This window comes from Ranitomeya imitator, chromosome 4 (assembly GCF_032444005.1).
Source record: "Ranitomeya imitator isolate aRanImi1 chromosome 4, aRanImi1.pri, whole genome shotgun sequence".
In the NCBI taxonomy this organism is placed as follows: domain Eukaryota; kingdom Metazoa; phylum Chordata; class Amphibia; order Anura; family Dendrobatidae; genus Ranitomeya; species Ranitomeya imitator.
This window is the reverse complement of record NC_091285.1, coordinates 494,775,239-494,799,966: the sequence shown is the minus strand read 5'-3', so window position 1 is coordinate 494,799,966 and position 24,728 is coordinate 494,775,239. Positions and strand designations below refer to the sequence as shown.

Genomic DNA, 24,728 nt, shown 5'->3' with positions numbered 1-24,728 from the left:
AGTATGAGCCCTTATTCAGCTTCTCAGTTATCAGAATTTATTGATGTGGGTTTGTGTCCTGTGAAACCCACACATAGAGCAATACTAGAATAATTTGTCTTCAGTCCCATAGCAGGAAATGGTAGATTCAGACTTAAGCCCTCCGCACACATTAGCCGATTGATGGTCGAACCCCACCAAAATTGATGGTCTAATGTGTATGGGAACCCAGGACAACTGATTGTGGGGGTATCATCGATCTGGCTTGCTTGGTTTTGGACTGCTAACCATATTGCCTTCCAAATATAAGCCACCGCCAGACCTGTCTGCTGATAGCTCGTTCATAGAGGGCACTTGGCCGAACGAGAGTGCTGTGTATTGGAGAGTCGACTGAGTTGACCATCGTTTGGCCAACAGCCATCTAATGTTTATGGCAGGCTTACGGGTACATTCACATGAATGCTTTTTTGATCCTAGTGCTGTCCATGTGAAAAACAGACCGCATGCAACAGTACATGGACCAATGTTAATCAATGTGCTAGTTCACATGAATGATTTACATAAGGGCCAACAGTCTTTGTGAAAAGAAATCGTCCATTTTTTGGATGAAATTTGCCTATAAATTTCAATGGATGCAAAACTGATACCATCCATATGTCATCCATTTTTAACATATCCATTGCAATTAGTAGCATAGGAAGCGATGTATAAAACGGATTCCATACGGATGTCAAAAATGTACATACAGACGAAATACTTGAGACAAAAGAACTTAAAAATTGTTGTTTTTTTTCTGGATGATAAACTGACAATTTTTCATATGCTCTTGTGAACTTAGCCTCAGAGGTTTCAAGCCCTCCATGACAGATACAAAAGGGGCAGAGTGCTCACAAAGACCCCCACTGATGAATATGTGTAAAGGTGAACCCTCCGTTCGAAAAAAATCTCAAATTACTCAAACCATTTTCTCTCAAGATGTCTCAGGTGCACTGTGCAAATAATCTTCTGCGAATGTGTTTTAAGGTTAATTTTTAGGTAATTAATGCTATACATATATATTGTACGTATGTATGTATGTATGTATGTATGTATATATTTATATATAGCTTTCATTACTTAAAAAAAAAAAATCTCAAAACACACTGACATGATTATTTGTACAAGACATATAAGATGGGCTGCACTGCTGGAGTAAGTTAATTCTTCAATGATAATGATAAGGTTTTATATTCATAACGCGTTTCAGCAGCGTACCAACGTTGTATAGATATATACCGTATATACACTGCTCAAAAAAATAAAGGGAACACTCAAATAACTCATCCTAGATCTGAATGAATGAAATATTCTCATTGAATACTTTGTTCGGTACAAAGTTGAATGTGCGGACAACAAAATCACACACACAAATCATCAATGGAAATCAAATTTATTAACCAATGGAGGCCTGGATTTGGAATAATACTCAAAATCAAAGTGGAAAATCAAATTACAGACTTGTCCAACTTCAGTGGAAATGCCTTAAAACAAGGAAATAATGCTCAGTAGTGTGTGTGGCCTCCACGTGCCTCTATGACCTCCATACAACGCCTGGGCATGCTCCTGATGAGGCGGCAGATGGTCTCCTGAGGGATCTCCTCCCAGACCTGGACAAAAGCATCCACCAATTCCTGGACAGTCTATGGTGCAACGTGACATTGGTGGATGGTGCGAGACATGATGTCCCAGATGTGTTCAATCGGATTCAGGTCTAGGGAACGGGCGGGCCAGTCCATAGCTTCAATGCCTTCATATTGCAGGAACTGCTGACACACTCCAGCCACATGAGGTCTGGCATTGTCCTGCATTAGGAGGAACCCAGAGACAACCGCACCAGCATATGGTCTCACAAGGGGTCTGAGGATCTCATCTCGGTACCTAATGGCAGTAAGGCTACCTCTGGCGAGCACATGGAGGACTGTGCAGCCCTCTAAAGAAATGCCACCCCACACCATTACTGACCCACTGCCAAACCGGTCATGCTGAAGGATGTTGCAGGCAGCAGATTGCTCTCCACGGCGTCTCCAGACTCTGTCACGTCTGTCACATGTGCTCAATGTGAGCCTGCTTTCATCTGTGAAGAGCACAGGGTGCCAGTGGCGAATTTGCCAATCCTGGTGTTCTGTGGTAAATGCCAAGCGTCCTGCACGGTGTTGGGCTGTGAGCACAACCCCCATCTGTGGACGTCGGGCACTCAGATCATCCTCATGGAGTCAGTTTCTAACCGTTTGTGCAGACACATGCACATTTGTGGCCTCCTGGAGGTAATTTTGCAGGGCTCTGGCAGTGACCCTCCTGTTCCTTCTTGCACAAAGGCTGAGGTAGCGGTCCTGCTGCTGGGTTGTTGCCCTCCTACAGCCCCCTCCACATCTCCTGGTGTACTGGTCTGTCTCCTGGTAGCGTCACCAGCCTCTGGACACTACGCTCCCAGACACAGCAAACCTTGCCACAGCTCACATTGATGTGCCATCGTGAATGAGCTGTACTACCTGAACCACTTGTGTGGATTGTAGAGTCCGTCTCATGCTACCACGAGTGTGAAAGCAAAACCAACATTCAAAAGTGACCAAAACATCAGCCAGAAAGCATTGGTACTGAGATGTGGTCTGTGGTCCCCACCTGCAGAACCACCCCTTTATTGAGGGTGTCTTGATAATTGCCAATAATTTCCATCTGTTGTCTATTCCATTTGCGCAACATCATGTGAAATTGATTGTCAAACAGTGTTGCTTCCTAAGTGGACAGTCTGATTTTACAGAAGTTTGATTTACTTGGAGTTATATTCTGTTTAAGTGTTCCCTTTATTTTTTTGAGCAGTATATATATATATATATATATATACATATATATATATATAATGTTATTGCATTTTAATAACATGATGTGTATAGGATAAGGATCATGGACAAAGTATTACTAACAGTCTGAAAATAATGTATTTACAGAGAGCCTGGACGCCATGATAGCTGTACAGACGAAGAACAAACTGGGAAAGAATGCAGTTAATCACAATAACAAAGTCCTAACAGGTATATTACTAACCGTGTGTTGTTTTCGGTAGGTTCGATAATTGCTGTAATAAGCAGACATGATGCCTGGCATTTCCCAGTACACATGTGCCAGCATCAAGCTACGATAATTACTGATTTTGAATTGTCTTGCAGTTTCCGTTACATCACTACTGAGTACTGACCGACGAGCAGCAGTACATGTACAAAGAATGTCAGTTCTTTATATGGAAGCCAGGCAGTAAACTATCCGTCTGTATGTATGTGTATATATGAGATATAAGTAATGGAAGGTACATGGTGATGGCAACTCCCACATTGTAATCAGTAATCAGCATGAAAGATGCTATGTACCCTACAAGTAGGCCTCCTGTCATCTCGAGGTCAGGGATGTAGCTCTTAAGCCCCCCATACACTGTAGAAGGTTGTCGGTCGCTGTCGGCAGCTTAGCTCTAGAGAATAAAACGATTGGCATCCAAGATTGCCATGCTGATCCTTATCTATACACATTAGGGTTCACACTGCCGTAGATTCTCTAATTATGCTAATGACACTCAGATCAAACTCCGTTATGGAGGAGACGTAGAATTTAATTTCTCCTTCTGCTCCATTGTCTCTGTGTAAATCGGACTGCACTCGGGTGACATCAGAGTGCAGTCCGATGTTTTACACGCACCCATAGACTTTACGATCGATTATTGGATGCACTCACAGCATGCCGAATCGCCAGGAGACAAAAAAATTGCAGATCTGCACAACCCCATGTATAGTATTAGGCCGGCTGCTATCCGATAAAACATTGGATAGCACGCGGCAGTGTTATACGCTAGTGTGAGCAAGGCCTTAGGCTGCCGTCACACTAGCAGTATTTGGTGAGTATTTTACATCAGTATGTGTAAGCCAAAACCAGGAGTGGAACAATTAGAGGAAAAGTGTAATAGAAACATATGCACCACTTCTGTATTTATCACCCACGCCTGGTTTTGGCTTACACATACTGATGTAAAATACTGACCAAATACTGCTAGTGTGATGGCAGCCTCAGACTGTATGCCGTCAGGTCTGGCCAACATTAGCCTGATGTGTATCGGAGCCTTTACTAGAGGGCAGTGAGCGCTCTTCATAAGGGCTTGTGTTCACTTGCGAGGAACACGTCCGTGTCTCGCATGTGGAAACGAAGCTCTGGTGCCGGCACTCCAGAGCGGAGCGTGCGGCCGCATAGCAACACATGAAGCCGCACGCTCCGCTCCACAGTGCCGGCACCAGAGCTTCGTTTCCACATGCGAGACACGGACGTGTTCCTCGCAAGTGAACACAAGCCCTTAGACCGAGGGGTCCGACAGCCACAGTTGGATTCAATCACTCTACAGAAACAGCATCGTGTTATTTTAATGAAAAACAATGTGAATATTACCTTATATACCATTTACAAGACTCCAAGTGAGTTTACAAATCTAACATCAATATAAGCATCACTAGCCCTAAGCATCAATGTGTAAAGTGAAAAAGACTAGATGATAGCGGCCGCTTTCCATTTTATAAATTGCTTTAGAGGGGCGATCTGAACCCCAGAATTTTCCTTGCTGCCAACATAAATTATTCCTAAAGTATTCATTATTTTTAGCTAATCGCAAGATACTCTGCACTGTTTATTTCATTGTCATGTGTCTGCCTAAAATGTATGAAATTTTATTTTTTTTTAAACTAAAAAAACCGAAAAAATTTAAGTTTTTTTTTTATAAAGTGCAAAGTGGTTAGTGGACAGAAAATGGATTTGATAAATTGTCAGAAATGCTATTTACCTGCAGATAGCGGGACCAATTCATTAAGGCTGACGTAGCGCACACTCGCGCTTCGACAATCTTGATGTGGCTTGCGCGACGTTCTGCCAGAAATGTTACTTTAGTCAGGGACTGGAGTAGAGTTTCTGGTGTCCAAAACTCCAGCACATTTGATAAATTTGACAGGCAGTGGGCCACACCCCAAACTGATTCACGCTGCACCACCCACATGGCTGTAAAGCTAGGTTCCCATTGCGTTAGGGCAATCCGTTAAGCGCATAGCGCTAACGCAATGTTTATTTTGTGGCTGTGTTTGCTGTCCCCGCTAGCGCAGATCCCCGATCTGCGGTAGCGAGGGACGGAGCGTCCGAGGTCCGTCACAAAAGAACGGCACATCGCTAGCGCATGCCGAAAATGGCACGCACTAGCGATGCACTACAGGCAAAAATCACATTGCTGTCAATGGGTGCGCTAATGGACCTGTTGTACGGCGTTAATTGTGACATTTTCACCGTGCAACGCTGTCCTTTAGCGTTAACCCATTAACGCAATGGGAGCCTAGCTTAAGCGAGCGGCTATATGGAGAATAGAAGTTCATTTTCTCCCTGTAGCCATGCTTTCAGTAAGGCATCCAGACAGCATTATAATGCTATTTTCCTGCAGGTTAACCCTATATCTACAGGCAAAGAGAAAGTATGTTTGGACATGAAATGTTCCCTTTAAGTGCTTACCTAATTTTCTGTGTAATCTATCAATCGTTTCCATTATAAATATCTTGTCACTTATCCCTCACCATTCATCAATCATCCCACAGTATTTATTGTACTGGCTCTTCAGACATCACAGTCTTGTTTGGTTCTCATAATGGTATTCAGCCTGATATTGGCGTTAATAGAGAACCTCTCCTGACATGTCTGCTCTAGTAACTGCTTCTATATTCATGGCATAACAAATCTGAGGCTTATTTTCTCCTTCCTCTGTTATTACCCCCCCAAATGTATGAATATATTGACAACTGGGTGCTACAGTTTCCCTTGTAAAAGGGCCATGTCCTCAACTCCGCACACATGCTGACACTGGCAGAATACGACAATCTACAACAGATGGAGAAAAGTATTGGGACACATCTGTCTATCTTTGAATTCAGGTTTTTCATGCAGCCCTATTGCCACAGGGATATAAAATCTATCCCAGTACCATGCAGTCTGCTGTTCCATACATTTGTGAAAGAATTGTATGTTCTAAAAATCTCACTGAATTCGAGCCCGAGGAGCATAGTGCGTAAAAGTCACCAACACTCTGCTAGCTCAATAACTGCAGAGTCCAAACTTCCTCTAGCATCATCACAAAATGTGTGCTCCAGCAGCTTCATAGCATGGGCTTCCATGGTCAAAAAACTATATGCAAGCCGTACACCACCAAGCACAATGGCAAGTGTTGAATGGAGTGGTATAAGGCTCTTGTAACCGGACTCTAGAGCAGCTGAAACATGTTCTGTGGAGTGATGAATTACCCATCTGTGTCTGGCAGTCTGATGGAGTGGATTTGGTGACTGTCAAGAGAAAATTACCTACTTGACTGCATTGCGCCAAGTCTAAACTTTGATGTATGTGGGTTAATGCTGTTTTTGTTTTTAAAGGGGTTGGCCCAGGCCTCTTAGTTTCAGTGAAGAAAAGTATTAAAGAGGTTGGCCACTACTTTTTTTTTTAATTGGTGGTCTATCCTTTAGAAAAGGCCGTCGGAATCTGGTACAGGTGCGACACTCGGCACGGCTGCCATTCAGCTGTTACTGGCGCCGGTCGGCAGTTCTTGGATGCTGCCAGAGCACAGTAGCTCTGTAAAAACTATAGTGGCGGCAGCCAGGTACTACACATCTACTCCCATTACACTGAATATTGGGTGGCCACTGTAGAAATGACAGAGCTGCTCTGTTCTGACAACATCTGAGAACGTCCGGACGCTGACGCCAATAACAGCTGATCAGCAGGGATGAATGGTGTGGCACTCCCACCATTCGGATATTAACCCCTTTCTGACGTTGGGCGTAATAGTATGTCCATGTCGGATGCCTCCTGTTTTGTGCAGGCCCGCACCTTTCGGGTCACATGTCAGCTCATCTATACAGCTGACATGTGCCTGCAACAGCCGTGGGTGAAATTGCAATCCACCCATGGCTTTTAATTACGGTAGTTAAATGTCGCGGTCAATCTGACAGCTTCATTTAACTCTCGCTTACTGGAAGCGCATCCTTTATGCTACCCACCGTTGACCCCGTCACATGATCACGGGTTACCGATGGGTCAGCATGACATCCAGAGGTCTGAAGCAGACCTCTATGGTTGCCATAGCCAAATTGCTATGAGTGCCGCCCAGTGGTCGGCTCTCATAGCAAGTGAACATTTCTGCTACACACAGGCAATCTGATCATCATCTGTGTAGCAGAGGCGATCAAAGTAGTGAAGCTTCTAGAACATGGAACATGCAGAAAGTAAAAAAAAATAATATATATATATATATATATTTAAAAATATAAAAAATATATAAAAGTTCAAATCACCCCCTTTCACCCCATTCAAAATAAAACAATAAAAAAAAAACACACACATATTTGGCGTCGCCGCATTCACAATTGCCCAATCAGTATAAAAAAAGAATTAACCCGATCGCTAAATGGCATAAAAAGAAAAAATTCAAAACTCCAGAATTACATTTTTTTGGTCGCTGCAACATTGCATTAAAATGCAATAATGGGTGATCAAAAGATCGTATCTGCACCAAAATGGTATCATTAAAAACGTCAGCTCGGCACGAAAAGAATTAGCCCTCACCCAACATGAGATCGTAGTTAAAAATCTTCTGACAGGTTCCATTTAATACTTTATTTTCATCAATTAAAAGGCAAAGTGAATTATCAAAAGAGAAATCTAAATCAAATCAATATGTGGTGTGACCATCCTTTGCCTTCAAAACAACATCAATTCTTCTAGGTAGACTTACACATAATTTGAGAAGGAACTTGGCAGTCAAGTAGTTCCAAACATCTTGAAGAACTAAATACAGATCACTAGTCTAAAAAAAACTTGGCACTGAAAATTCAAAGAAAAAAGTGGTTCATTTATTATGCATTTAGACAATAATAGTTGAACATTTTCGGTCCTTACTTGGACCTTCTTCAGAACAAACTATTTCAGCGGCGTGGATATCTTTTTAATTATATTGTCTCAGTGGGAGATAAAAATTGCCTGTTGTCTGGGTTTGATGCCTATGGGAACGGAGTGTCCACGTGGTATGTTAGCCCGGTTTTGCTGTCCTTGGCCAAACACCCATTTCTTGGTGTCCTCCAGGCTAAGAAATGCAGGCAGATATCCATGCAATCTGATTGGCTCCAAATTTATTCTGCAGCAGGACAACAACCCCACACAAGTCATTAAGAACTATCTTAAGTGGCAAGAAGAAGTAAACAAGGAGTGTTTGAAGTGATTATATGACACCCGCAGAATCCTGATCTCAACATCATAAAGTGTTTCTGGGATTACATAAAGAGACAGAAGGATTTGTACAAGACTACATCCAAAATCATGTGCAACTGTAACTAGAAGAATTGATGCAGTTTTGAAGATATAGGGAGGTCACACCAAATATCGTTTGTGTGGGTTCTTTTGTTCATTCACTTTGAATTGTGTTAATTGACAAAAAAAAAAACTATTAACACTTCTATTTTAGAAAGTATTCTTACTTAGCTTCATTAGCATGGTACGATGAAATAAGAGTTTAGATATTTGTATGCTTCAAACATTGTTGGAACATTTTGGGAAAGGTCCTATTCTATTCCAACCCTGACCTCAACACCATCAAACATCTTCGGAGTTAACTAGAATGGAGATTACAAGCCAGGTTCAAGCTGGTGTCTGACCTCAAAAATGCTCTTATGAATGAATGGGCAAAAATTTCCAAAGACACACTCCGAAATCTAGTAGAAGGTCTGCCCAGAAGAGAAGGAGGTGTTGTAGCTGCAAAGTGGAGACCAACTCCATATTAATGCACATGGATTTATAATTAGATGTTAAAAAAGCTCCTGTATGTGTCCTGATACTTTGTTTTTATTGTGTATTTTGACCATGCTTTTGTCCTATTTAAAGGGAACCTGTCAAGGCCGACCAGTCTGAGGACACTAAAGGTACCGTCACACTAAACGACACTGCAGCGATATCGACAACGATGTCGATCGCTGCAGCATCGCTGTTTGGTCGCTGGAGAGCTGTCACACAGACAGCTCTCCAGCGACCAACGATCCCGAAGTCCCCGGGTAACCAGGGTAAACATCGGGTTACTAAGTGCAGGGCCGCGCTTAGTAACCCGATGTTTACCCTGGTTACCGTTGTAAATGTAAAAAAAACAAACACTACATACTTACATTCCCGGTGTCTGGTCATGTCCCTCGCCTTCAGCTTCCCGCACTGACTGAGCACCGGCCGTAAAGTACAGCGGTGACGTCACCGCTGTGCTGTGCTTTACGGCTGGCCGGCGCTCACCAGTCAGTGCAGGAAGCTGACGGCGAGGGACCTGACCAGACACCGGAATGTAAGTATGTACTGTTTGTTTTTTTTTTACATTTACAACGGTAACCAGGGTAAACATCGGGTTACTAAGCGTGGCCCTGCGCTTAGTAACCCGATGTTTACCCTGGTTACCAGTGAAGACATCGCTGAATCGGCGTCACACACGCCGATTCAGCGATGTTAGCGGGAGATCCAGCGACAAAATAAAGTGCTGGACTTTCCCCAGCGACCAACGATCTCCCAGCAGGGGCCTGATCGTTGGTCGCTGTCACACATAACGATTTCGTTAACGATATCGTTGCTACGTCACAAAAAGCAACGATATCGTTAACGATATCGTTATGTGTGACGGTACCTTTACGCCCCATCGACTGGTCAAAGGCTTCATTTACATATTATAAATGCACTTTAGAAATACATTTTCTAAAGATCTGTTTATATGTTTAATATAATAAAGGAAGGGAATTTATCTATGTAGACACAACTGCTGGTGATTCTGGGGACCTGACAGGTTCCCTTTAACAATTTTGTAAAATAGGACACACCATATATTAGTATGCCGGTTTCCAGATCAAATATTCTGAGATAAAGGCTAGAAGAAAGTTGAGAATATGAACTTTGCCATGAACTGAATTATTTATGCAGTAACGGTCTCAAGATGAGCCCTATCTTCTCTTGATGCAGCTGACAAAACAGATGAGGAATCAGATAGCACTAAGGAAGCCGCAGCCAACATGGAAAAAGAATATGAAAAATTAAAGGATTCTACAAAGCCAGAAGAGCCAAAAGAAATTGCAGACAGTAAAAAACACAAAGGTAAATACATATAGGAGAATAATATCCAATTACATATATTTTATTGTTTCAAACTTGTTTTCCAGGTAGGAACTGGGGAGTAAACCATGAAGTCATGTTTATACATGAACGAAATTGTGCAATAACAGCATACATCTATATGTTTTGTTTCGGTTCAAAGAATTGTGATGAATAAATAAATGCTCACACGAAAATTTAATAAGAAAAAAATGAATTTACTTACCGTATATACTCGAGTATAAGCCGACCCCCCTAATTTTGCCACAAAAAACTGGGAAAACTTATTGACTCGAGTATAAGCCTAGGGTGGAAATGCAGCATTTACCGGTGAATTTCAAAAATAAAAATAGATCATTATTTCCCCATAGCTGTGCCATACAGTGCTCTGCACCGTTCATTGTGCCCCATAGATGTGCCATATACGGTGCTCTGCACCGTTCACTGTGCCCCATAGATGTGCCATATACGGTGCTCTGCACCGTTCACTGTGCCCCATAGATGTGCCATTTACGGTGCTCTGCACCGTTCACTGTGCCCCATAGATGTGCCATATACGGTGCTCTGCACCGTTCACTGTGCCCCATAGATGTGCCATATACGGTGCCCTGCACCGTTCACTGTGCCCCATAGATGTGCCATATACGGTGCTCTGCACCGTTCACTGTGCCCCATAGATGCTCCACATAAATCTCTGCCGCCGCCGCTGCTGCTGCTGCAATAAAAAAAAAAAAACACATACTCACCTCCCTTGATTGCAGCTCCCGGCGTCTCGTTCCGGCGCCTCCATCTTCCCGGCGTCTCTGCTCTGACTGATCAGGCAGAGGGCGCCGCGCACACTATATGCGTCATCGCGCCCTCTGCCTGAACAGTCAGAGCGCAGACGCCGGGAAGATGGAGCGACGCTCGGCGGCTGGAACGAGGACAGGTGAATATGCTATACTTACCTAGTCCTGGCGATCCTCGCGCTGTCCCTCTGCCTGGTCTTCGGTGCCGCAGCTTCTTTCTCTATCAGCAGTCACCGTTACCGCTGATTAGAGGAATGAATAGGCGGCTCCACCCCTATGGGAGGTGGAGCCGCTTATTCATTTCTGTAATGAGCGGTCCCACGTGACTGGGGAAGAAGCTGCAGCACAGAAGACCGTGGGACGGCAGGGACAGCGCGAGGATCGCTGGGACTAGGTAAGTATGCCTCAGCGCCCTCACCCCCTCACCCGCCGACCCTGCCACCCACCTTGACTCGAGTATAAGCCGAGAGGGGCACTTTCAGCCCAAAATTTTGGGCTGAAAATCTCGGCTTATACTCGAGTATATACGGTAATAAAAGATAATAAATAGAAACAGTCACTCAAAATAACACATACCGTATATACTCGAGTATAAGCTGAGATTTTCAGCCCAAAAAAATGGTCTGAAAGTGCCCCTCTCGGCTTATACTCGAGTCATGGAAGGCGGGGCGTCGGCGGGTGAGGGGGAGCTTCTTCCCCTGTTCTGTGGTCACTGGTACCGCTCATTAAAGTTATGAATATGGACTCCACTCCCATAGAGGTGGAGCCGCATATTCATTACTGTAATAAGCGGTACCATGTGACCATATCTCACTATATCAAGTGCTGAAAACGCTGCAGAAAATATCGGTGTGAGAAGCAAAAAAAAAGAATAAAAACCATGTGTGGGGTGAGGAGTAATCTCTGTCACCCCACAACTAATGATGGCATATGGGAAGGTTTAGAATACAAGGCGTTCTAAGGGAGGGGAAGTTCCCCACCACCAGTTGTCTAGCCGGGACATGTATGGTGGGTCACACGGAATAACTGCTGGCTTCACCAGAATTTGGCCCACAACTACCTTTCGTGCATAGCCTCTTGTAGGCATAATTGCAAAAGCCATTGTGGTTGTGCCAAATTAACAGTTATCCAAAAATCCTGAAAAAAAGGGGGTTCTGTACTTCTTTGTCTGAATGGCGCTATGATCCATAGCTGAGCTTTGCAATAGGCTATCTCTGGTAGTCCCTTACACAAGAAGTGGAGTGGAGGTAATGCATGCTGGACCACCAGTCCATTCCAAGCGGGACCTTCAGAGCCCTGTTCTCAAGATTGGTGGGGATCCCAGCAGCGGGACCCTAGCGATTAGCAAGTTATGAGTAACTTGGTACAACCCCTTTAAATGAATTTATGCACAATACATAGCAGCGCGGCTCGCCACATACAGATGTCACGTGTCTTCAGGGTTTGTCAATTAATGGTACCAAGGGTTCTGGTCGAGACCATCTCTAGCTATGTTTTATTATCAGTGTGGACAGTTTCACTTAAATGAAGAATTTACTATAAGACCTTACTAGACTTAACACTCGAAGTTATTGTTTTATGCAGTTTTTCCTCTGTCAGATAAAATCCATTAGGTTCTGCATTCACTACAGTGTACTTTGCCAGGAAATCTGAAATGTTCTTGAAACTGTTACAACATCCTATGTATTTCTGGAGGGTATCACATGGGCATTCACTGGGATCTTGTTAATTAGGTCTTAACCCCTTCCCGACCCATGACGCCACGTAGGCGTCATGAAAGTCGGTGCCAATCCGACCCATGACGCCTATGTGGCGTCATGGAAAGATCGCGTCCCTGCAGATCGGGTGAAAGGGTTAACTCCCATTTCACCCCATCTGCAGGGACAGGGGGAGTGGTAGTTTTGCCCAGGGGGGGTGGCTTCACCTCCTCGTGGCTACGATCGCTCTGATTGGCTGTTGAAAGTGAAACTGCCAATCAGAGCGATTTGTAATATTTCACCTATTATAACGGGTGAAATATTACAATCCAGCCATGGCCGATGCTGAAATATCATCGGCCATGGCTGGAAATACTAATGTGTATTTTCCGCAGCATGTCAATTCTTTGTGCGGATTCCGCAGCGTTTTACACCTGTTCCTCAATAGGAATCCGCAGGTGAAATCCGCACAAAAAACACTGGAAATCCGCGGAAAATCCGCAGGTAAAACGCAGTGCCTTTTACCCGCGGATTTTTCAAAAATGATGCTGAAAAAATCTCACACGAATCCGCAACGTGGGCACATGGCCTTAGGGTTAGGGTTGGAATTAGGGTTATGGCTACAGTTGGGATTAGGGTTAGGGGTGTGTTGGGGTTAGGGTTGTGTTTAGGGTTATGGCTACAGTTGGGATTAGGGTTAGGGGTGTGGGGGGGTTAGTGTTGGAGTTAGAATTGAGGGGTTTCCACTGTTTAGGCACATCAGGGGGTCTCCAAACGCAACATGGCGCCACCATTGATTCCAGCCAATCTCGTATTCAAAAAGTCAAATGGTGCTCCCTCAATTCCGAGCCCCGACGTGTGCCCAAACAGTGGTTTACCCCCACATATGGGGTATCAGCGTACTCAGGACAAACTGGACAACAATATTTGGGGTCCAATTTCTCCTATTATCCTTGGCAAAATAGGAAATTCCAGGCTAAAAAATCATTTTTGAGGAAAGAAAAATTATGTTTTATTTTCATGGCTCTGCGTTGTAAACGTCTGTGAAGCACTTGGGGGTTCAAAGTGCTCACCACATATCTAGATAAGTTCCTTGGGGGGTCTAGTTTCTAAAATGGGGTCACTTGTGGGGGGTTTCTACTGTTTAGGCACACCAGGGGCTCTGCAAACGCAATGTGACGCCCGCAGACCATTCCATCAAAGTCTGCATTTCAAAAGTCACTACTTCCCTTCTGAGCCCCGACGTGTGCCCAAACAGTGGTTTACCCCCACACATGGGGTATCAGCGTACTCAGGAGAAACTGGACAACAACTTTTGGGGTCCAATTTCTCCTGTAACCCTTGGGAAAATAAAAAATTCTGGGCTAAATAATTATTTTTGAGGAAAGAAAACGTATTTATTATTTTCACGGCTCTGCATTATAAACTTCTATGAAGCACTTGGGGGTTCAAAGTGCTCACCACACATCTAGATAAGTTCCTTTCGGGGTCTAGTTTCCAAAATGGGGTCACTTGTGGGGGGTTTCTACTGTTAAGCCACATCAGGGGCTCTGCAAACTACTTCACTTCCGAGCCTCGGCATGTGCCCAAACAGTGGTTTACCCCCACATATGGGGTATCAGCGTACTCAGGAGAAACTGGACAACAACTTTTGGGGTCAAATTTCTCCTGTTACCCTTTGTAAAATAAAAAATTGCAGGCTAAAAGATCATTTTTGAGAAAATATATATTTTTTTTTTCATGGCTCTGCGTTATAAACTTCTGTGAAGCACTTGGGGGTTCAAAGTCCTCACCACACATCTAGATTAGTTCCTTTGGGGGTCTAGTTTCCAAAATGGGGTCATTTCTGGGGGATCTCCAATGTTTAGGCACACAGGGGCTCTCCAAACGTGACATGGTGTCCGCTAATGATTGGAGCTAATTTTCCATTTAAAAAGCCAAATGGCGTGCCATCCCTTCCGAGCCCTGCCGTGCGCCCAAACAGTGGTTTACCCCCACATATGGGGTATCAGCATACTCAGGACAAACTGGACAACAATATTTGGGGTCCAATTTCTCCTATTATCCTTGGCAAAATAGGAAATTCCAGGCTAAAAAATCATTTTTGAGGAAAGAAAAATTATTTTTTATTTTCATGGCTCTGCGTTATAAACTTCTGTGAAGCACCTGGGGGTTTAAAGTGCTCAATATGCATCTAGATAAGTTCCTTGGGGGGTCTAGTTTCCAAAATGGGGTAACTTGTGGGGGAGCTCCAATGCATAGGCACACAGGGGCTCTCCAAACGCGACATGGTGTCCGCTAACAATTGGAGCTAATTTTCCATTCAAAAAGTCAAATGGCGCGCCTTCCCTTCCGAGCCCTGCCGTGTGCCCAAACAGTGGTTTACCCCCACATATGAGGTATCGGCGTACTCGGGAGAAATTACCCAACAAATTTTATGATCCATTTTATCCTACTGCCCATGTGAAAATGAAAAAATTGAGGCGAAAAGAATTTTTTTGTGAAAAAAAAGTACTTTTTCACTTTTACAGATCAATTTGTGAAGCACCTGAGGGCTTAAAGTGCTCACTAGGCATCTAAATAAGTTCCTTGGGGGGTCTAGTTTCCAAAATGGGGTCACTTGTGGGGAAGCGCCAATATTTAGGCACACAGGAGCTCTCCAAACGCGACATGGTGTCCGCTAACGATGGAAATAATTTTTCATTCAAAAAGTCAAATGGCGCTCCTTCCCTTCCGAGCCTTACCATGTGCCCAAACAGTGGTTTACCCCCACATATGAGGTATCGGCGTACTCAGGAGAAATTGCCCAACACATTTTAGGATCCATTTTATCCTGTTGCCCATGTGAAAATGGAAAAATTGAGGCTAAAAGAATTTTTTTGTGAAAAAAAAAGTACTTTTCATTTTTACGGATCAATTTGTGAAGCACCTGGGGGTTCAAAGTGCTCACTATGCATCTAGATAAGTTCCTTGGGGGGTCTAGTTTCCAAAATGGGGTCACTTGTGGGGGAGCTCCAATTTTTAGGCACACGGGGGCTCTCCAAACGTGACATGGTGTCCGCTAAAGAGTGGAGCCAATTTTTGATTCAAAAAGTCAAATGGCGCTCCTTCCCTTCCAAGCCCTGCCGTGCGCCCAAACAGTGGTTTACCCCCACATATGAGGTATCAGCGTACTCAGGACAAATTGGACAACAACTTTCGTGGTTCAGTTTCTCCTTTTACCATTGGGAAAATAAAAAAATTGTTGCTAAAAGATAATTTTTGTGACTAAAAAGTTAAATGTTCATTTTTTCCTTCCATGTTGCTTCTGCTGCTGTGAAGCACCTGAAGGGTTAATAAACTTCTTGAATGTGGTTTTGAGTACCTTGAGGGGTGCAGTTTTTAGAATGGTGTCACTTTTGGGTATTTTCAGCCATATAGACCCCTCAAACTGACTTCAAAGGTGAGGTGGTCCCTAAAAAAAATGGTTTTGTAAATTTCGTTGTAAAAATGACAAATCGCTGGTCAAATTTTAACCCTTATAACTTCCTAACAAAAAAAAATTTTGTTTCCAAAATTGTGCTGATGTAAAGTAAACATGTGGAAAATGTTATTTATTAACTATTTTGTGTCACATATCTCTCTGGTTTAACAGAATAAAAATTCAAAATGTAAAAATTGCGAAATTTTCAAAATTTTCGCCAAATTTCCGTTTTTATCACAAATAAACGCAGAATTTATTGACCTAAATTTACCACTAACATGAAGCCCAATATGTCACGAAAAAACAGTCTCAGAACCGCTAGGATCCGTTGAAGCGTTCCTGAGTTATTACCTCATAAAGGGACACTGGTCAGAATTGCAAAAAACGGCAAGGTCTTTAAGGTCAAAATAGGCTGGGTCATGAAGGGGTTAAAATAATGTCATGCTCTATGAAAAAAGAACACTGATATAAATGGATGCTGAAAATAGCATTGCTGCGTCAAACGTCTCCTAATCCCATTATCCATCAATCATTAACAATCTCTGCCGTTCTCTCCAGGGAAAGCGGAAACGTATTTAGAAGCAATCAGAAAGAATATTGAGTGGATGAAAACTCACAACAAACAGGAGAACAAAGAAGGTAATAAAATCGGGGCACATTATTCACTCACTGCTGACACCACTCTGTGCGCGGGGCGGGGGCAAATCAGAGGTCTCCATCACCCTGGGCTTCAGTTTCCTTCACTATCACCCAGTGGTGCCCCCCCAAAAAGTTTTATATTGTGTATCTACAACAATACAAATTATTATTTGTAGCAGAACAGATGGTTATTTTACTTTATTTTAGATACATTTTTGGATTGTTTGAGGCTCCGAAGCTCCATATTTGCCTCCGATGCTCCATATTTGCCTCCGCTGCCAACTAGAAGAGATCTGACGGTCGAGTGTTCACATATAGGCAAGCAGGCAGCTTGAGGCCAAAACTAGAATAAGTGCTATTATTCCCAGCAATAGCACAGAAAAATGGAAATAAACCCTGCACATAATGGGGACCAGTGACGCCTGATGGACCCTTTTGATTATAATGAGGTTCATTGGGTTTCCATCATGGTGGACCACATGGTAGAGGAGTAAGCAGTGCAGCATGCTGAACTATTTTGTCCTGAATTGGAATTTGTGAAAGAAGCTAAAGAGCCACCAACAAATTAGGCAGTAAGGGTCTATACACTGAAACATTATCATAAATGACAGGATGTAGGAGCCCTCATTTCTCCATAATCTTAGTCTAATTAGGCTGCCGATCCCCCGATGAGTAAGCAAAACACTAGTTCATCAGGTGAAATGATCTTTTGGTTTTTAAAAAAGATCATTGTTCTTGATAGCGCATCTTCCTGGGTAAACAGATCTCATGGTTCTGAGAACAATGGCAGCCTACAGTTAGGGCCAGAAATATTTGGACAGTGACACAAGTTTTGCTATTTTAGCTGTTTACAAAAACATGTTCAGAAATACAATTATATATATAATATGGGCTGAAAGTGCACACTCCCAGCTGCAATATGATAGTTTCCACATCCAAATCGGAGAAAGGGTTTAGGAATCATAGCTCTGTAATGCATAGCGTCCTCTTTTTCAAGGGACCAAAAGTAATTGGACAATGGACTCTAAGGGCTGCAATTAACTCTGAAGGCGTCTCCCTCGTTAACCTGTAATCAATGAAGTAGTTAAAAGGTCAGGGGTGGATTCCAGTTGTGTGGTTTTGTATTTGGAAGCTGTTGCTGTGAGCAGACAACATGCGGTCAAAGGAACTCTCAATTGAGGTGAAGCAGAACATCCTGAGGCTGAAAAAAAAGAAAAAATCCATCAGAGAGATAGCAGACATGCTTGGAGTAGCAAAATCAACAGTTGGGTACATTCTGAGAAAAAAGGAATTGACTGGTGAGCTTGGGAACTCAAAAAGGCCTGGGCGTCCACAGATGACAACAGTGGTGGATGATCGCCGCATACTTAATTTGGTGAAGAAGAACCCGTTCACAACATCAACTGAAGTCCAGAACACTCTCAGTGAAGTAGGTGTATCTGTCTCTAAGTCTACAGTAAAGAGAAGACTCCATGACAGTAAATACAAAGGGTTCACATCTAGATGCAAACCATTCATCAATACCAAAAATAGACAGGCCAGAGTTAAATTTGCAGAAAAACACCTCAAGAAGCCAGCTCAGTTCTGGAAAAGTATTCTATGGACAGATGAGACAAAGATCAACCTGTACCAGAATGATGGGAAGAAAAAAGTTTGGAGAAGAAAGGGAACGGCACATGATCCAAGGCACACCACATTCTCTGTAAAACATGGTGGAGGCAACGAGATGGCATGGGCATGCATGGCTTTCAATGGCACTGGGTCACTTGTGTTTATTGATGACATAAGAGCAGACAAGAGTAGCCGGATGAATTCTGAAGTGTACCGGGATATACTTTCAGCCCAGATTCAGCCAAATGCTGCAAAGTTGATTGGACGGCGCTTCATAGTACAGATGGACAATGACCCCAAGCATACATCCAAAGCTACCCAGAAGTTCATGAGTGCCAAAAAGTGGAACATTCTGCAATGGCCAAGTCAATCTCCAGATCTAAACCCAATTGAGCATGCATTTCACTTGCTCAAATCCAGACTTAAGACGGAAAGACCCACAAACAAGCAAGACCTGAAGGCTGCGGCTGTAAAGGCCTGGCAAAGCATTAAGAAGGAGGAAACCCAGCGTTTGGTGATGTCCATGGGTTCCAGACTTAAGGCAGTGATTGCCTCCAAAGGATTTGCAACAAAATATTGAAAATAAAAATATTTTGTTTGGGTTATGTTTATTTGTCCAATTACTTTTGACCTCCTAAAATGTGGAGTGTTTGTAAAGAAATGTGTACAATTCCTACATTTTCTATCAGATATTTTTGTTCAACCCTTCAAATTAAACGTTACAATCTGCACTTGAATTCTGTTGTAGAGGTTTCATTTCAAATCCAATGTGGTGGCATGCAGAGCCCAACTCGCGAAAATTGTGTCACTGTCCAAATATTTCTGGCCCTAACTGTATGTGCTTTGTGGATTTATTCCAGGTCATTCAGTGCCCCTCGTTAAGTGCGGTCTGCCTGTGTAAATAGGATATTAAATGACGGTCGATCGGTAAATATTTTAACGTAGCACAATCTGGTAATGTAAAACCACCTTAATTCTGACATAAACACATTACATTTACACCAATGTCACGAGGTTTGGCCAAACATCTAATTGTATGGGGCATACTTAAGGTACCGTCACACTCAGCGACACTGCAGCGATATAGACAACGAGCCGATCACTGGAGCGTCGCTGTTTAGGTCGCTGTAGAGACGTCACTCCAGAACGATGCAGGAGCGATCCAGTGATGTAACGGCGACTCACTTATCGTTCTCGCTGATTGTTAGCTCCATGTAAAACATTGCTGGCATCGTTGCTTTTGATGTCAAACATGACGATACACGCCGACCTGACGACCAAATAAAGTTCTGGCCTTCTAGCTCCGACCAGCGATGTCACAGCGGGATCCAGATCGCTGCTGCGTGTCAAACACAACGAGATCGCTATCCAGGACGCTGCAACGTCACGGATCGTTGTCTTTCTCATTGCAAAGTTGCTGAGTGTGATGGTACCTTAAGAGATGATGATAGGGGTGATACAGATCAGGCCTTCTGAATGCAAAAGGCCAATCCTTTTGTTCTCTGAGAAACAAGGTGCTGCCAGAAAGAGTTTAAATGTGTATTCCCCTCTCCAAGATCCTATCCCATAGCGAATCAGGAAAACCATACTACATTTCTCATTGGGAGATATTTGCTAATATTATTATTATTACACCTGCTACGTATTGCGATAGGATCTTGGAGAAGAGATTACTCCCTTTAAGTCTACTTTACCCAGACTTGTGCCTATAGTCCTTGTGCCTGTGCTTACAAAAGGGGCAACTCTTGACACTGCTGTCTTCCATCAATCTCTATGAAACCCTGGTTGGTAAAAGTCACGTCTATAGACCAAGGAACTATAGGAAGTGTACTTCGCAGACCTACTCAAGCAGAAAACCAGAGATACCTCTCATGAAATATACTATGTGACCTATATGATTAAACTACACAGATAATATGCAGCATTATGCTATGTTTTTTTTCTAGATCGTGATATTTCAAAGCTGAGAGACCTCATTGACCAGCAGGCAGACACCTACGTAGAAAAAGGAATCCTGGACCAAGAAGAAGCCAATGTAATAAAGCGCATCTACAGCAGCCTGTGAGGAAGATACTGCGGCGCACTCTTACTACCATGGGAAATAAGCTTTAGATTTAGAAACTATCACTATGATCCAAACCCCACACTTCTCCAGTGTACTGTTAGTAAGCAGGTTGATTTACTAAAGGCATATAACTGTTCAGCAGGCAGCTTGAGGCCTGTGGACTTTTTTCAGTTGTATTTTTCTTATGGTTAATTTTACATGAATCGAATAAATATAGAAAAAGTTACATCGGTAGCAGTAGCGGGGTGCACATGTGGTGATCCTTAAGATGGCTGTATATTTTAAAGTTTTTCCTTTTCAAATGTTTTTGAGCCTGTTTACTTTTTTGATCTTTTGATCCTCAAATTGGGTCTCCACCATTAGTTATAGACCTCTATTCACATGCGGGTCAAGTTGGCCAAATGTGCTGATTTCAGCAGACCCATTGGCCATAAGGTGTGGTTTGTGGGCCGAATCCTTTTGTTCTCAGTGTAGATAAGCTGCGTCAGAGCTGTTTAACAGCAGTTTTCTACCCTCTCCCCATTGAATACATGTGAGCAACCAGCTGAGCGTTTATATCTAGCAGGAATCCAGAGGCAGCTGTTGACCGGTCCACAGATATGTCCAATGTATGGGCACCTAATCTTCTGAAGTCCAGAAAGGACGACCATTCATTGCAATGTGCAGCAATATTTACTGTAACGTTTTCAGGAATCTGAGCATAGCCCTTGTTCATCTCCAGCCCCAAACATCTGTAGAATTTCCCATAATCAAGTCATCAAGGGAAACATCGGATCTAATTTTCTCAATTATCTGATGCTGAACGTGTACAGTCTTAGGCTAGGTTAACATTGCGTATTTAGCCGATGGTCAGTGGTCCCATTGGGAGAATTTGACTGCATCTTGGAAGCTTCTTCAAATAGGCAGATACCACTGAAAATTTTGCAGAGCATACAATGACTGAATCTGCATCATCGCAGTCAATAGACCCATCAACACAAATGTCCGAATCTCATTTTCCAGGGTTCCAAACATAATACAGATGAATTCACAGACCATAAGCTAAAACAGAATGTAAACCCAGCCTTAGGGCTAACCCTCATGTCCGCTATGACACCGCAGGTCACGTCACTGCTCATGGGAGTGAGCCATACACTTTCTTCTTTTATATTGTAGGGCAGCGATTTCCATTCTGGTGTACAAAATATTATCTCCCAAACCTATCTCCCATATTGTATTGACAGATACATGCTGGAAGTTGTACTTTTGCCACAATTGGAGGGTCATAAACTAAAGATCACAACAGTAGAGGCACAATCCAAAATGAATGAATAAAAAACAGACATGGTAGAGATGGAATTTATGCGTATCTTATAAATATGTAGCAAAAGTTATCATGACACATTATCCTGATAACTCGTCACCCATCAACATCAGAGGAATGGCACTAATCCAGGAGGTAAGTATACTGTTTTTTTTTCTTTTATGATGGGCAGTGGAGTTAATAAGAATAGGTTTTCTAGTACTGGTCAAGTAATCTTAAAAGGGTTTGTCCGATATAAAAAGAAATGTCTTATGACATGGATACACATACAATAACAATAGTGACATATTAATCTTCCAGAGAGAAGCATCTGATGATGCACTTCTAGTCACATGACTACTGCAGGCAATCACAGGCTGCAGCGGTCCTCCGATATCCAATCGCAGCAGGCATTGCTTTTGGAGACGGCACACACCTCCAGAGCGTCCTGCACTAGATCTGCAGGAAGGTGAGTATGCCTGTTTTTTTTATTTTCACCTTGTCCATGCCTACAGTTTTTTTCTTTAATATTGTGCAAACCTTTGAGCAATGTCAAATTAGCTGTCGAATAACACTCTGTGTTCTGTGATATCGGAGTCAATTTAACCATTGCTAGATCAGTATCTATCGTAGCTCTATGAAATCAATGGTTCCTGGGAATGTTTGATGTGCCGATGACAGATGCACTTTAATAAATCAGCCTGTTCCATCCCTTTGCATCACTCTAATTTGTAAGTACAAGAGATGATGACCTCTCCTTCATGGCATCGATTTGCTTATATTTATACCAGTTGATTCCTTCACTTCTACCCCTGTTCAGGACTGAGGTAGCCTGGATGGTCACAAACCATGAACCTTCCATAATCCATTGAATTTTCTTAATTTTCTAAATATTACAGATGATATTTGAATGAATCTGTTACAAAGTTTCTACAGAAATCTATGGGAACTGTTAGCAGTAAATGAGGATCTCACCTACAATGAAGCAATGCCATTACTTTTTTTCCCTAAACCGGTGTAAAATGTTGTCGTCATCAGTGGCGTATCCAGGGGGGGGCAGCCGGGGCATGTGCCCCGGGCGCAGCCGACAGGGGGGCGCCAGCGGGCCGCCTGATGATGCGGCGGTCCAAGGAGGCTCGGGTGGGACTGCACTTGTCCCGCAGCTGAGCAGAGCCCCTCCACCGCAGAGAGCCGCACACCACAGCTATTGCTTGTGCAGCTCTGTGCTCACAGGACCTGTGATGAGGTCACGGGGGGGAGGAGTCAGGAGTCACATGATGAAGGGCTTCTGTGTAGTGCAGGACGCTGCTGATTGTCATGGTGCTCGGTGCTGGACGAGGGTAAGGGTCAGGAGTGGTTTGTGTGGATGTAGCAGAGCCATGTGTGTACTAGGTGTACAGAGCGGAAGCCGTGTCTGCAAGGTGTACGGAGCGGAGCCGTGTCTGTGTACAGAGCGGAGCCGTGTGTGTACGGAGCGGAGTTGTGTGTGTGTGTACGGAGCGGAGCCGTGTGTGTACGGAGCGGAGCCGTGTGTGTACGGAGCGGAGCCGTGTGTGTTTACGGAGCGGAGCCGTGTGTGTGTACGGAGCGGAGCCGTGTGTGTACGGAGCGGAGCCATGTGTGTACGGAGCGGAGCCGTGTGTGTTTACGGAGCGGAGCCGTGTGTGTGTACGGAGCGGAGCCATGTGTGTACGGAGCGGGACCATGTGTGTACGGAGCAGAGCTGTGTGTGTGTGTACGGAGCAGAGCCGTGTGTGTGTGTACGGAGCGGAGCCATGTGTGTACGGAGCAGAGCTGTGTGTGTGTACGGAGCGGAGCCGTGTGTGTGTGTACGGAGCGGAGCCGTGTGTGTGTGTACGGAGCGGAGCCGTGTGTGTGTGTACGGAGCGGAGCCGTGTGTGTGTGTACGGAGCGGAGCCGTGTGTGTGTGTACGGAGCGGAGCCGTGTGTGTGTGTGTACGGAGCGGAGCCGTGTGTGTGTGTACGGAGCGGAGCCGTGTGTGTGTGTGTGTACGGAGCGGAGCCGTGTGTGTGTGTACGGAGCGGAGCCGTGTGTGTGTGTGTACGGAGCGGAGCCGTGTGTGTGTGTGTACGGAGCGGAGCCGTGTGTGTGTGTACGAGGTGTACAGAGCTGAACTGCGTGTGTGCAAGGTGTACATAGCGGAGCCGTGTGTGTACGAGGTGTACATAGCGGAGTCGTGTGTGTACGAGGTGTACGGAGCGGAGCCGTGTGTGCAAGGTGTACGGAGCTGAGCCGTGTGTATACGAGGTGTATGGAGTGGAGCCACGTGTGTACGGAGCGGAGCCGTGTGTGCAAGGTGTACGGAGCTCAGCCACGTGTGTAGGAGTAACTAGGTGTGGCCATTACATTACTGTACTCAGTGTGTGTGTGTGTGTTTGTGCGTGCATGCGTAGCGCTGCGGGTGAATGTGCAGAGACGTAAATGGTTTTGTGTGTGTACGGAGAGGAGAGGCGAGGGCAATGATGGGACTGACGGGGAGAGGGCAATAATTGGGATGGAGGGGGAGGAGGAAATGATGGATGTGGTGGAATGGGCAATAATGAGGGGGGGAAGAAATGATGGAGGTGGTAGAATGGACAAGGATGGTGGTGGTGGAAAGCACACTGATGATATTGGAGGGGGAGAAAATGATGGAGGTGGTGGAATGGGCAAGTATGGTGATGGTGGAAAGGACAATGATGATGGTGGTGGAATGGGCAAAGATGGAGATGGTGGGGGAAAAGAAAATGATGGATATGGTAGAAAAGGCAAAGGAGGAAATGATGGAGGTGGTGGAATGGGAAATTATGGGGTGGTGGGGGAGAAAGCAATTATAGTGGTGGTGGAGAAAGTAAAGATGGAGGTGGTGAAGAGAGCAATGATGGGGTGGGGTAGAGGAAAATAATGGGCATATATGAGGAAACAGTTCAGGAGAATGGGGGGCATATCTGAGGAAACAGTATGGGGGATGGGTGCAGACAGTATGAGGAGCGAACGGGGGAA

The 24,728-nt window shown here is 44.1% G+C and overlaps 1 protein-coding gene across 2 annotated transcripts in view; it reads left to right on the top strand.

The window, feature by feature from the left end:
* The window catches only part of SCG3 (secretogranin III), an 85,195-nt gene extending 62,760 nt beyond the window's left edge, over positions 1-22,435 (top strand). For both annotated transcript variants that reach the window (XM_069765997.1, XM_069765996.1), the window contains exons 9-12: positions 2,964-3,047; positions 10,051-10,182; positions 16,686-16,766; positions 20,324-22,435. In XM_069765997.1, coding sequence (XP_069622098.1) covers positions 2,964-3,047; positions 10,051-10,182; positions 16,686-16,766; positions 20,324-20,442 — 416 coding nt within the window. In that variant the 3' untranslated portion in view covers positions 20,443-22,435. The remainder of the gene's footprint in view (positions 1-2,963; positions 3,048-10,050; positions 10,183-16,685; positions 16,767-20,323) is intronic.
* Positions 22,436-24,728: the final 2,293 nt, after the last annotated feature.